Source organism: Nyctibius grandis, chromosome 4 (assembly GCF_013368605.1).
Source record: "Nyctibius grandis isolate bNycGra1 chromosome 4, bNycGra1.pri, whole genome shotgun sequence".
NCBI classification, from domain to species: Eukaryota; Metazoa; Chordata; class Aves; order Nyctibiiformes; family Nyctibiidae; genus Nyctibius; species Nyctibius grandis.
This window is the reverse complement of record NC_090661.1, coordinates 20,276,971-20,290,956: the sequence shown is the minus strand read 5'-3', so window position 1 is coordinate 20,290,956 and position 13,986 is coordinate 20,276,971. Positions and strand designations below refer to the sequence as shown.

At 45.9% G+C, this 13,986-nt stretch overlaps 1 protein-coding gene across 1 annotated transcript in view; it reads left to right on the top strand.

Annotated features, from left to right (window-relative positions):
* The window catches only part of LRRC56 (leucine rich repeat containing 56), a 54,334-nt gene extending 42,067 nt beyond the window's left edge, over positions 1-12,267 (top strand). The window contains exons 6-12 of the mRNA XM_068399878.1: positions 1,219-1,392; positions 3,523-3,724; positions 5,203-5,267; positions 7,152-7,282; positions 8,029-8,222; positions 10,884-11,250; positions 12,027-12,267. Of these exons, the coding sequence (XP_068255979.1) occupies positions 1,219-1,392; positions 3,523-3,724; positions 5,203-5,267; positions 7,152-7,282; positions 8,029-8,222; positions 10,884-11,250; positions 12,027-12,213 (1,320 nt within the window). The 3' untranslated portion in view covers positions 12,214-12,267. The remainder of the gene's footprint in view (positions 1-1,218; positions 1,393-3,522; positions 3,725-5,202; positions 5,268-7,151; positions 7,283-8,028; positions 8,223-10,883; positions 11,251-12,026) is intronic.
* Positions 12,268-13,986: the final 1,719 nt, after the last annotated feature.

The following is a 13,986-nucleotide window of genomic DNA, read 5'->3' as shown; positions in this document are numbered from 1 at the left end:
ATTGCTTGTAATGTCTTGAAAAATGTAACATTTATCTGGATGATGCAATTGATTTGTAGGTAGCTGTCCATTCATATTCTGCCACTAGAAGTGCACTCTTGCACTATGCTTTAAGCAGAAGAGATTGCCGTCACCATTTGCTGCCTTTTGTAATCTGAGACTATTTTAGCCAAGCATATTCCCACTGGAAAGCAGCACAACCCAGTCAGCCCTGAGGTATTGCTGAGTTTTCCCAAAGGTAAATGTGCCACGTGAAGGTGTCTTTCTACTGCTGGAATCCACCAAAACAGCCCAATTTGTAGTGTGCTCTGAGCACAGTTGTAACTGTTCTGGGTTGGCCTTGCTGCTCAGAGATCCCCGAGCATTGGCATATGCTTGTGAATCATTTTATAATATGTCAGCTCCACCCACACATGCAGAAGGGGGCTGCACCCATGCTTCCCCCCATGGCTGTCGCACTGAGTCCATGTGCATTGGGAGCAATCATGTTGTTTTTCCAGCACACAGAAAAGAAATCCAAGCACAGTCCATTTTAGCCTTCTGTGCACCTGCTGTGGGCATGTGACCTCTTGCAGAAGAAAACGTACTTTGAAGTAAGCCATCGCTTCTAGCAGTGAATAAAATCACACACTGAACCCCTGAAGACTGTCCCAGAAAATCAGTGAAGTTCATTCGTTGTAGCTAGTTTATGGGTGTGCCTAAAAACATGATCCACGGAAATGCTCTTTCTTTTTCCATCAGCATGTGTAGCAACAATCATAACATGTTTTCAAGTCTTCCTATCACCTGAGTATTGATGCAGCAATCAGAGAATCACAAAATCAGGGAGAGAGGCTGGCTGAATGCTGAGGGTGCCCAGGCTTTCCATGGGCATCAGTGGCCTTCTACGCTTTTGTACATTACACATGATATAACAAAGACAAATGCCAAAGTCATCAGTGGGTAAACAGCAAAGGAGCCTTTGGGCGGGGGCATGTGTTTGTACTGTTCAGGACATGTTCGTGATCAATTTGAGTAGAAATTATGTGAGGAGAAAGCACAGTGAGATGAAACTCCTGACTGTATTTATTTCTGTTGAATGAGGTGAATAGGTTTGCCTTGTAAAAGGCGTTTCAAGTTATATGGCAGTCATACAAACTGAACACTGTTGTGCTGCTGGTGGAAGTCCACAGTCTGTTAAATAAGCTGTTCAAGTGGTCACTTTCTCAATTTCTCCAGGAACCAGATTATAATTACAGAGCTGAAGTAAAAAAACTCATTCCCCACTTGGAGTATTTGGACAAAATACCAGCAAGCCAGACTGCTCCCCTTCCTTCCAAGAAGATGCAGGAGGATTGTCTAATCATCAAGGAATCCATCAAGAAAGGTGATTTAGCTGGATACACGTCATGGTTTCCTATCGGGGTTTGTTTTTCAGGTTATGATGTGTGAAAAAGAAAGATGAAGAGTAAGCTGGCCTCTTCAAAGCCAATGTTTAATTATAGTGAAGGGAGGAAGAACGTTGTTTTCTTCACTTGGGAAGTGAGGAAGCTGGAATTCAGCACAGTGCAGATTTAAATGAAAACTGTCCTAAGCTGGACATCAAGATCAGAAAAATGCAGATGACCTCTAGAGCGTCAAGGAAATCCAGCAGTAGCTGGGAGTCTGTACTTAACGTTCATTCTGCATGATGGGAAGAAACAAAGCTTGGAAAGGAATGTTTCAACAACAGCTGTTCACAGCCCTTTCTGTGGTAGCAGTCAATCCCATGTAGCGTGGATGTAGCAGGATTTCCTACTCCGATTTCATAATAGGAAGGGCAATTTGGTCACCACCCTTCAATGGTAGCAACATCCTAGCAACTGAGATTGCGTGATCTCCTAATAGATCTGTTCCATTTTCTTTCCCTCTGTGATTAAGTCCATTACATTCATGAGTAGAGAGTAAATGTTTGAAAATAAAACTGTTGTCTTCTTGCCTGTAGCCTTGATTATAGTTCAGATGGCCATGCTTTTACGTATCATGCTACGTGCACTTTACCACATACCATTATATATTACAAAGTTATTTCCTATAGCTGCTCCTGTTGCTTCCCATTAGTGTGGGCAATGCAGTTGGCTTCCCAGCCCCCACAGCTGTAGTTTGCATGCCAACTGTACTCCATTAAAAATTTAGTTTGTTTTGGAATAAGTATATACATTTGTCATTTATGTAATCCCTGTGGGTCCAAATCATTAGTTGTAATAGTAGTTATGGTAGGGAAAAAATCCATTAAAATCTGATCCCTCAGTGGTCCTGCTTTGGCAACATCAGATATGGTTAAGAAAACTAGTTAACAAAGTGGGGGGGACAGAAACAGTAGGGACAGAGCACAAAACTGTGAATTCGTATTGTTTCCTGTTGTAACCAGACTTATATTCTTGCCTTCGTCTCTAAACTGATGAGCTCATATGGTCAGGTTCAGACATCTCCATATTTTTCTCTTTCTTATAGCAATGACGACTTGGGTACTTTTCACGCAGTATGTATTTCATGGGTTTGCATTAACAACTGTGGCCAAGATATTTTAAAGGTCCCTAACGCTCAGCTCTTTAAGGAAATGGCCATGTTATTGCAGAGTTGATTGCTCCACTGTGGAGCTGGTAGACGCTCAACACTTTACAAAGCACACTATTCATTTAGGCACCAAAATGAAATTTGCTCTCCTGTGGGTTGTTGGCTGCACATGCTGCTCTTGCAGCTGTGCTGTGCTGAGCTCCCAGGGCAGCTGGTGGTTGGGCAGGTAAGAGGACAAGGCTCTGTCTTCCTTCACTAGCTTTTGTATAATCCACCCTGCCCTGTAACATTACAAAAACTCAGTTTTCACATTTCTTCCTGTGGTAGAGAAATATCTGTCTCTGAGGCAGTACTGGACAAATCTATCACTGCCATTCCCAGATTTCCACAACTCCTGGTACATGGTTTGCCCTGATTGACCAATAGCTCCGGTAAGGTGGCCATCACCATCTGTGTTGTGCCTGGGCATTTAAGCAATATGTTTTAAGACTGGGGGCTTGGACTGTGCCTGTGGCAAGCCTGCAGTGGTTCCCCCGCAGGCAGGTGGGCAGCAAATGAGAGGCAGCTTACTCTTACCCTAGGCATGCAGGCAGGGGAAGTAGCAGAGCCCTGGACACATGCAGGCTCACCCGTAGGGCAATCAGAGGCGGGTGGCATGCACAGAGTGGTTCCTGACCCCATCCTCAGCCAGCAGCCTGTCCCTGATGCCCAGGAGTATGAAGAGGGTAGGAAGGGACTTTGGTTTAGTTGGGGGTCCCCAGGCTCTGCCATCTGCAGCGAACAGCTACGAGAGACTCAGTGCAGCACCAAGAAACCTGCTGTCTCCAGGCTTGACCTGTTCCAGCATGTTTCTTGTAGCTGCAATGACATATTTTTCTGTCCCCTACAGCTCCAAGTGTGCAGCAGCAGTCACCACATTGGCAGTGTATGGTGATGGTGTGGTTTGAAGCCTTGCATGACTGTGCTTACACTAGCAAAACCTCTCTTTTAGATCTGTATCTTGGGGCAGTAGCAAGGCAGTCTGGATGCGGCCCAAGACCCCCGACAACTTCTAGACCTGGAACTGCGCAGTCTTCTGCTAATGCAGGGGGATCTGGCAATGCCCGCTTGTTGTATGGTGGCTGTCTTCTTCCAGATCTCACTGTTTCTCATGAGCTGTTCCCGGATTACTCCAGTGATTTAACACATGGTAATGTATGTTTTTTAATCCTGTTCTTTCCCACACCTCCACCTCCTTCTGAATGTTATTATTGCTAATGAAAGCCTGGGTGCTTTGAATACCACCCACCCATGCCACTGCTACATCAGGTTCGGCATATGTTTTCGTCCATGGGTCTCACCTGCTCTAGCATGGGCTTTCCTTTATTTCCCCCTGCAGCAGCAGGTGCAAGTCATCTGGGCTTCCCCCTCCTCAGCCCCTCATTCCCATGCTTTATGTGCTGCTATCCCTCTTGACAGCCCCATACTGCAATGGTGCTCCCTTGCTGAGGTTGCCTTTCACACCTCGTCAAAAGTTGTCCTGCTCAGTCCTTTAAATTACACGTCAGCCTAGCTGGTGCTCACTGAAGTCACATCTGGGCACATCTTATTCAGTCATAGGAATGTGGTCCAAGGTAGTCCTCTAGAAAGGCATGGTGATGCACATTCACTCCCCGTTGGATCACGTGCTCAAACTACTTGTACTGCAGTCTCATGCTGCAGCAACATCGCTGCTATTGATGAGCACTTTTGGGTTTCCAGGGGTGGGTCTGTCAGCAAGAGGAGTCAGTTCCTTGACTTCACATACCTGTTCTACAGGCATACCACTGCCCTTCATGCCCTGGCCACTTGGAAGTACTGCCAACTTAGCAGCTCCTGAGGACAGCTGGATAGAAAGGGAGTTCACTTCTGGTACAATATTTGGCACTTTCCAAGACATCCTTCCCTGGCTCCTGGAACGACCTTGATGGTGCAACTCCACTGGCTCGTAGGGTGCAGAATAGACAGGAAGATGGTGTTTGTTTTCCCAGTATTGTGGGCTACTTCTCTCAGATGCCAGTCCCACCTCAGTTCCTTGCTGTAGGTACGACTCAGGATGATGAACTAGATGAAGCAATGCAGTGTCAACAGCTGAGTGCACATTTGGAAAAGTACATGGAAACCCATTACAGCTTGCCAGGGAATGAGACCATAATTTCACATGCACTTTTAGGTAGCTAGCACTACTGATAGAGGCAGTTTTACCCAATGTTCACTGCTTCTTCCTGCCCCTTTGCTGTCTTGTCTCTTGTTTTGGAAAGAGCGTCTGACAGCCACCTGGGGAACCTGATTCTGATCAAGATCCAGCTGAAAAACAACCCAGCAAAGCAAACAAACAAAAAAAAAACAAAAAAGCATATTTAGTTTTAATCTGGATCTGTTCCCTGATCTGTCTCACCATGTGGCCACACAAATGTTTGCACCGGCACAGTGGAGGAGGCAGGGCAGGAGCACAAGGAGACAGATTCTGTTAGACACAGAGAAACTGCCTCTTGGCAGCAGTGTCACGCCACGCCAGCTGACATGGTGAACCTACACCATGAAATATTACATCCTCTTGTCTATGGGAAATGATGTTGGCTGATTTCAAAGACAGCACCTTTTGTTAAACGCTGGAGTAAAATGTTTTCTTTTTTCCTTTTTTCTTAGGACTCAGTCAAGTTATATGTGGGAGCCCCACCAAGGCTCTTCGTGCAAGGAGGCAAAAGCTAGGTGTACGTTTTTCTTGTATACTTCATATTCCTGCCTGGTGAACCCCATAAATCATGGGCTAAACAAAACTCCCACTGTGGCTTGTGGTGGCTCACTGTCTTCTGTAGCCCAAAAGCCCCCCAACATGCAATTCGCCTTGAGGAGGACGGAGAGTCTTTTGCTCTGATGTTAAAAAGGTGCCCATGTGCTAGCAGCAATTAACCATCAGCTGTAAAGGAACAAGTGAAAATCACCTATCAGCGGCTGGCATCACGTTTCCTATGGTCCTGGCTGAGCAAAGCGCAAGGCAGGGTTGCAAAATTTGATGGTATTTCTACATCAGCTATTAAGCAAAAGATTTTTTTCAACAGCGCTTCTTCGATGTTGGTGTAAATAATCAGATTGCTAACACTGCAAGGTCATTCCTATTCACCAAACAAACACAAAGCCAAAGTTTTTTTCCTCTTGGCAGTGACGTGGTACCCCAGCCCTGTGGGTCAGCCTGCTCATTTCAGCAGTAACTTAGTGAGAGGATACCCATGTATGGAAGGGGGTGCAGTCTGGCTTGTCATGGTTAGCTTTCGTGGGCCCTGAGGTTCAACACGACATGGATGCATGTGCATGCATTTAAACAGAATCACACAGAATGTTAGGGATTATAAGGGACCTCAAAAGATCATCTAGTCCAATCCCCCTGCCGGAGCAGGATTATCTAGACCATATCACACAGGAATGCGTCCAGGCGTGTTTTGAATGTCTCCAGAGAAGGAGACTCCACAACCTCTCTGGGCAGCCTGGTCCAGTGTTCGGTTACCCTCACCGTAAAGAAGTTTTTCCTCATATTTATGTGGAACCTCCTGTGTTCCAGCTTGCACCCATTGCCCCTTGTCCTGTCAATGGATGTCACTGAGAAGAGCCTGGCTCCATCCTCATGACACTTGCCCTTTACATATTTATAAACATTAATGAGGTCACCCCTCAGTCTCCTCTTCTCCAAGCTAAAGAGACCCAGCTCCCTCAGCCTCTCCTCATAAGAGAGATGTTCCACCCCCTTAATCATCTTCGTGGCTCTGCGCTGGACTCTCTCTAGCAGTTCCCTGTCCTTCTTGAACTGAGGGGCCCAGAACTGGACACAACATTCCAGATGCGGCCTCACCAGGGCAGAGTAGAGGGGGAGGAGAACCTCTCTTGACCTGCTAACCACACCCCTTCTAATACACCCCAGGATGCCATTGGCCTTCTTGGCCACAAGGGCACATTGCTGGCTCATGGTCATCCTGCTGTCCACTAGGACCCCCAGGTCCTTTTCCCCTATGCTGCTCTCCAACAGGTCTGTCCCCAACTTGTACTCATACATGGGGTAATGACAGACTGTTCTAAATCAGGGAAACCGCATGCACAGGACACCTGCATCGCTGCGCTGTCCACAGCCTCACTTAATGCTGACAACAGATGTTAAAGAACTGCTGGAAAAAATGTGTCCCTCCCTTGTCTCTCTGCTGCCACTGCCTGAGCACTGGAAGCTTTTCTGAAACAAATTTGAACATTTGAGTGAATTACTGTGTGTTATAAACTAGGATGTGGAAGAGGCTGCAGTCATATGCTGAATGATGCAGTCTCTGTGGTACTGGTCTTAATATGCTTATTGGCATAGATGGTACAGGCTTATATACCAGAAAGATATAAATCAACATTTTTGTTACTGCCACCCTGGGTTCCTCAAGCTGTAACAGTGCACGTGACTGGCGCATGGGGCTTCTTAAAACTGAAGAGCAAGAAAATGGTGAGGGGTGATCCGAAAACTCAGGAGTAACATCGGACTTTGATGCGTTCTAAAATGCACCATCTAGAAACAGAGCTGGGGAGAGCTCCTGGGGTTATCAAGGTGACTTCTGTCATTTTTGCAGCCACCTGCAGTGAGCCCTTTGAAACTCTGCGGTCTGAGGACAGAAACCCTTCACGGCTCTGGAAGAGGAGGAGATCGGCACCAGGAAGATGTGTTCTCTGAACTGAGAGTACAGAGAAAGCAGCACAAGCGGTGAGACCACGGGAGAAACCTTACCGTGCGGTAAACGGGTGTTCATTTTCTGCTGGAATAGTAAAATAAACTCTTTGGCCACCTGGTGGCCGTTTCGGGGGATAGTCTTGGCCTCCTGCCTTCCTGTCCCTGCAGTGGCAAGCCATTCATCCATCCTCCCCGCTGGAGGATCTGTGGGATGGGCAAGGGAGAAGAAACCTGAGGGAAGCTCTGACCCCTCTCTAGAGCAGGCTGAAGACCAGTGTAGGCAGGGTGGGCTTGCTTGCTTAGCAAGAGCAAGGAAATGACTTTTCATAACTGGTAAGACATTCTTGGCCCTGACAGGTTCTAACTTCAGACAGTGAAAGCAGTGAAAGTGGATGAGGTTTTCTGCAAGCATCACATTGGCCTAACCAAATGAAAGGCTGAAAGGAAAATGACACCATGCTGAGATTCCTCCATCTCATAGACAGATAATGGTTTTGGAAGTAAAAATGACTTTATTTCTCTGAGCTTACTTCACTGTGTAGTATTTTAAATCTGCCTCATTTCACTTGATTAACTTTAGGACACTTTCAGATAATCAGACACAGGCAGCTTAGATGGCTGATTATTCAGAATGATTTTCCATATCTCCAGGAAAGTGGGAAATCACAGTGGGTGCCTAATCTGCTAAGTGTTTGTGTGGCCATGCCAGGCTCCACTGGGCTGGCTGGATATTCACAGCTCAAAGGCTAACTAAAGGTGTGCTACTTGATGTTGTCCAGGTGCCCACAAACAGATCAGCAAGAAAAAGCCCCCCAAGCACTGAAGGTAACTCTTAGTGATGAGGAAGAGGGTGAAGACTGCAGGCTGACTGACAGCTGTGAAGATGAGTGGCGTGAGACCTGCGATGAGGACCTCATTGAAAGGATTTCTCTTGATTCTTCTTGCCACTCCTGTCTCTCCCAGTCTTCCTCAGGTACTGGACCTAGACCTCTGGGGAAGGGTTATTATCGGGTAGTGACACATGCTACTAACCCTTTAGTAGATAGGTGTATTAGTAACTGCAGTGTTTTACAAGATCTGGCTTCTGTGCTCTGCGGCAGCAATTTGGAAATACCATTGCAGAGCCAGACTCTAAGTAGTCCATTCCAGTTTTTAAGCAGGACGTGGTGGCCAGCTGTGTTGACCATCAGTTGATACATTTCAGCATGGATGTGTAGAATTAAGAGGAACAAAGCTGATCTTACAGCAGCTTAGCATCAAGTCTAGAGGAAGGATGTGCCTCTGTCTTTTACTTTGTGTCATTAATTTATGGCAATGCCAGCTGAGTCTAAAATACTGTTGTTCCAACTGAGCTGTATTTTACCCCAGCTGGCATTGATGGAAATAATGGTTGAGCTAATGATTAAGGTTTAACGGGGCAACTGGGAATTCTGGAAAGATATGCAACCAAAGGGATGCATTCGGTAAAGGGTTTAAAAATGAAACGTGCTCTTCTACTCAGGAACAAAGCCAAAGACCTCTCTGGAATTGCATTTACATGAATGAAAGCAGAATTCCCACTCTTCACTACTTGTTGAATATCATATTTAAGAATATTAGAAACATTAATAATGGTTATTCCAAATACATATCAAGTAGAGGAGCTTAAAAAAGTACAATTTTAATCTATTTCTATTGTTAATAATAACTTTTTTTTTGCCTCAATAAATATTGGCATATGAGTTTCCATTTTACATTTCTTTCAAGGGCAAAAATGAATCTATTAAAATTTGGAAAAGTAGAATATATTTTGGAAAAAACAGAAGTATCATTAAACTATTCAAAGCCTCTGTGTATTGACAGTAATATAAGCAATATCTCCTTAACGGGAATAGAAGCTGTTCGGAAAAATGTAAAGGAGTGGTCACAGAAGTCTTAGATTATGATCTCATAGAATCATAGAATCATTTTGGTTGGAAAGGACCTTTAATATCATCAAGTCCAACTGTTAACCTAGCAGTCTTTAGAATTAATCTGATCTTTTTTAGATTTAATATGATTTCTTTAGATTGAGCATGATTTACTATGATCTCATCATCTTTTTAGATTGAGTAGACAATGCCCCAAACATCTCACGGCGTACCAGTGTCATGCCCTATAGGACTACAAAAGTGAATGGCTGGGCATAGATCTGCCCATCTTGTAACCAAATCTCCTAGGATTTGGTTACAAGATTGATGGAGTGGTTTGAAATCTAGTATTACCTAAGGGGAGGGGGCGGATGACCCAGATCCCAAATCACAGGCAGCTGTGATTAATAACCAAGATTAATATAATCACAAACACAATAGCCTGTGTGCACTGTCACTAATAGATATATGTGTTTTGCAGAGCAAATGCCTGATAAAATTTTAACAACTGATAGACTTTATTCAGCAAGGCAGTTAAAAATACACTTGGCCTCTGTGACTTGAGACTGTGTCAAGATTTGGAGAGGTATTTAAATGCCTCAACACTTAACTTTGGAAGTGTGTCTTACCCAATGTGATTTTCTCCCAGAAGAACTTGTTGCTGGAAACAATCCTTCTGACCAGGAAAGGACAAGTTATCTGAGCAAAACTGCTCCTGTGTAAAAGTGTTTGTAGCATCAGACCCATATAGTCTGCACTCTTTGGAAGTCGTTGAGTGTTATTTCGGGCTCTTGAGTCAGGCATACCAGTCTTTCAGAGTGTCTTTACTTAAAACCAAATAAAAAACCCTATGAAATTTAGACCTTTTTTAACCATATAGAATGATGGAAACTGTTCAGTGAAAATTTTGTATCAGCTTTATGTGGTTATCTAAGCAGTGAAATACCTCCTCATTAATTAGAAGCTATAAAGCTGAACTTTCTGGGCCTGGGTTTTGGTGGCACATTCTTTAGATTGTGTTCCTGCCCTGGACCTTTCACATCAGGCACTTAGATACAGCTGGTTCTCTTGATAGACAAGAGCAATCGGATCCCTGCTATATATAGAATGGTTGTAAGCATATATGCATGCACGTTATATTCATAAGTCAGCAACAAGATTTTTCTTCTCTGTGTGTTGCACCTGAGGATTACACGGGCTAAAATATGAACAGCCAGATAGTAGCCCTGCATGTAGTGCTGTATTTTCCGTAGCAGTCAGGCACTTTCTCTAATCTTAAGGCTGTTCTCAAGATCTTATTCTTACATCTCTGCCTCTGATTAAAACAAAGTGGATCCACTCATCTGTGATTATTCCTGTGCCTTGAATTTCAGATCACTGAATGGGGTCCTGAGGTATTTAAAACAAGTCAGTGCAAACAGTGGTCAGGAATGATGCAGGTATGATCCTGCCTGAGAAAACAAGGATGGATGATCTGGTCTTTCCCTCTTGAGCTGTGCACAGCTCATGAGCAGTTCCAATGCTTGGCACATCACCAGCAGTACTGGCAGGGAGGCTGCTGAGTAACCTAAACCTTCAACTATCAGAGGAAGCAATTCAACAAGGCCAGTATCGCTGTGTGCCCCAGGACACATCTGCCCACACAGCTCCATCACACAGTGTTCTCCAAAACCTTTCACTGACTGGGTCAGTCATTTAGGAGTAAGATGAACTGGTAAATCACTGTGCTTACCCCTCTGTTTCAGGTTCCTCACAGACTCAGGAAGGTGCAGTGTTCTCCAACCTGAACCATTGTCTGATTCCATCCCCTCCAAAAAGTCCTTCACCTGCATCTGTAATGGGTGTTGTAGCAAGACCCTGGAAAATGAGGAACCATGGGGTAAGACGCCTAAAAATACCCAGCCAAGAGGAGGAAAGGCAGCGGACACAGCGATGCCGGTCAACGGTTCATCAAGAAACTTCAGCCCAGCCTCTGGGCAAGGAACTTGCTCTCCTGAGCCAGCACAGCGTGCCGTCTGCCTCTGGATCCAGAGGGCAGCACCAGCCTGCTGGGAGCACCGGCCGGCAAAGGCCTGTTTCAGGACCAGCAGCTGTTGGATCCACAATCATCAGGTATGCGCGCTGCTGGCAGCACTACCTGCAGCGTGTCTGGGACAAACAGAAGGGACTTCATGGCAGGCAAAAGCAGACTTCTGTGTTGTCTCTGGAGTCTCCTGTCTGTTCTGTAAAAAGAACTCCTTTTATTTGCGCTGACATTTACCTTTGATGTGTAACACTAAATGAAACATTTTCTCATGTTCTATATAGCCTGAGCGTTTGAAATTTTGTATTTTCTTGAATAATAGCCCAGAATTCTCTTGTGCTCTTACTGCTCCATTCGCATGTTCCCCATGCAGAGCCAATGCCCCTGTCTGTTGCAGAGCTCTTGTAGTGGCACTTATTCAAGACTCTCCTTGGGTAAACTCCAGGACAAGTTCCTGACATCCCACTTCGGTTTTTTCCCCTTGAAACTTACATTAATTCTTCTTAGAAAGAGCTTTGGAAAATCAAGCGGGCATTAGATAAGTGGCATAAGTGGCATATGCACCAAAACATGGTTATTTCTGAACCCTCTTACTGTAAGATTAGCATCGTGTTGCTTCTTTGAAGAAATAAAACTGAGGAGTTGTGACATGATACCTTGATTTTGAAGTTAAGATAGTCATTATAGAGCAGCACAGGCAGGGAGCACATGCCTTGTGTGGGAAGCTGGTGTGCCTTGTGCTGCTCCCAGGCCTGGCAACTGTAGGTTCAGTTTTCAGACTGGGAGATGGCAAGCCCAGTGGGGAAAATGCAGATATTCAGACCCAGAGTGCAATGTCACCACAGTGTTTCTCTCTTTTCCTCAGGTCCATCGTGGATGAGAGCCCTCCTGGAGAGATCCTCCAGCCAGCTGCCTGCTCATCCACAAAAGCCTCGGAGAGGTTTGGGCTGATGAACACTGCTTGGCCCCTGACTGCCAGGGCCATGCTGCAGTCATTGCCAGACAGACCCACTGCCTCAACAACATCTCAGAACAAAAGTCCCCAGTCCTAGGAGACACCCACGTGGCAGCGTGTGTTGGAGCCATGTACACAGCACAGTCTTGAAGGATCGATGCTAACTTTCAGCTTCTTCTGCAAGCTAAACACAGAGCTGTGCAAGTAGAGCAGTTCAAACAAATGACATGATTTGCCTTAATTAAGGCTACAGCTGGTCCAGAAATGCTTTCTTTAAAGAGCACCCGCTGATCAACAGAAGAGCTAATCAACCTCTTATTACAGAAAAATGTGGTTATTTTTGCAGCCTTCATGCACTAAAACAGAACAAGTCCTAACGTATTTCCTCTCATCCACACCATGCCCTGCTCTGTGAGTCAGGCAGGGACACTGAACCAACCCGGGCATGGAGCCTGCAGTTTGTGGAGCAGGCTGGAGGAGGTGAGGGACACAGGGCATTCCCTCTCATGCTCTCATGCCTGACCTAGCAGCAGCCCCACAGTGTGTCTTTTGCAGTCCTGGATGTTTAACATGCAGGAACAAAGCCAAGGGCTTGAGAGGAAGTGTCAACTGGAGCGGGTTGTAAGGGAGGGGTGCATTGCCTGAGGAAGAGCCCAGGAAGGCTGGGTGGTTTCAGAGCTGATACCCCCACCGGAGCTTACCCCATTCACAGGCAGCCAAGGTTCTTGTTGCCTGCATTGCTATGGGAACAAACGCTGACCAGGTGGCTCATCCCAATATTAACATGTTTGTTCACTCTGTAGCTACCTGGAAGGATTTCTCTTGGATAGAATGCATACCGGAGTTTCATTAGCAGAGCTGACCTCTGTAAGCAGGTGTCAGAGCATCCCCTGTGTGTGCCTTTAGAGTCAGGCATCCCACCTCTAGTTTTTTAGATCGAATAGACTTCCCAATTTCATATGACAATAATTTTAAGTAATGCTGCAGCAAAGGCAAGGCAGGGAAGTAAGGGAATAATCTCTTGTTTTTTCAATAGGACATTTGCTTTACCGAGGGCACGGCTTCACGAAGGGGAAGTCATGCTTAACCAACTTGATAGCCTTTTATGAGGGCATAACCCGGTGGATAGATGATGGTAAAGCTGTGGATGTGGTCTATCTCGATTTCAGTAAAGCGTTTGACACGGTCTCCCACAGCATCCTCGCAGCTAAACTGAGGAAGTGTGGTCTGGATGATCGGGTAGTGAGGTGGATTGTGAACTGGCTGAAGGAAAGAAGCCAGAGAGTGGTGGTCAATGGGACAGAGTCCAGTTGGAGGCCTGTGTCTAGCGGAGTCCCTCAAGGGTCGGTACTGGGACCAGTACTATTCAATATATTCATTAATGACTTGGATGAGGGAATAGAGTGCACTGTCAGCAAGTTCGCTGATGACACCAAACTGGGAGGAGTGGCTGACGCGCCGGAAGGCTGCGCAGCCATTCAGAGAGACCTGGAGAGGCTGGAGAGTTGCGCGGGGAGAAATTTAATGAAATATAACAAGGGCAAGTGTAGAATCCTGCATCTGGGCAAGAACAACCCCATGTACCAGTACAAGTTGGGGACAGACCTGTTGGAGACCAGCATAGGGGAAAGGGACCTGGGGGTCCTAGTGGACAGCAGGATGACCATGAGCCAGCAGTGTGCCCTTGTGGCCAAGAAGGCCAATGGCATCCTGGGGTGTATTAGAAGGGGTGTGGTTAGCAGGTCAAGAGAGGTTCTCCTCCCCCTCTACTCTGCCCTGGTGAGGCCGCATCTGGAATATTGTGTCCAGTTCTGGACCCCTCAGTTCAAGAAGGACAGGGAACTGCTAGAGAGAGTCCAGCGCAGAGCCA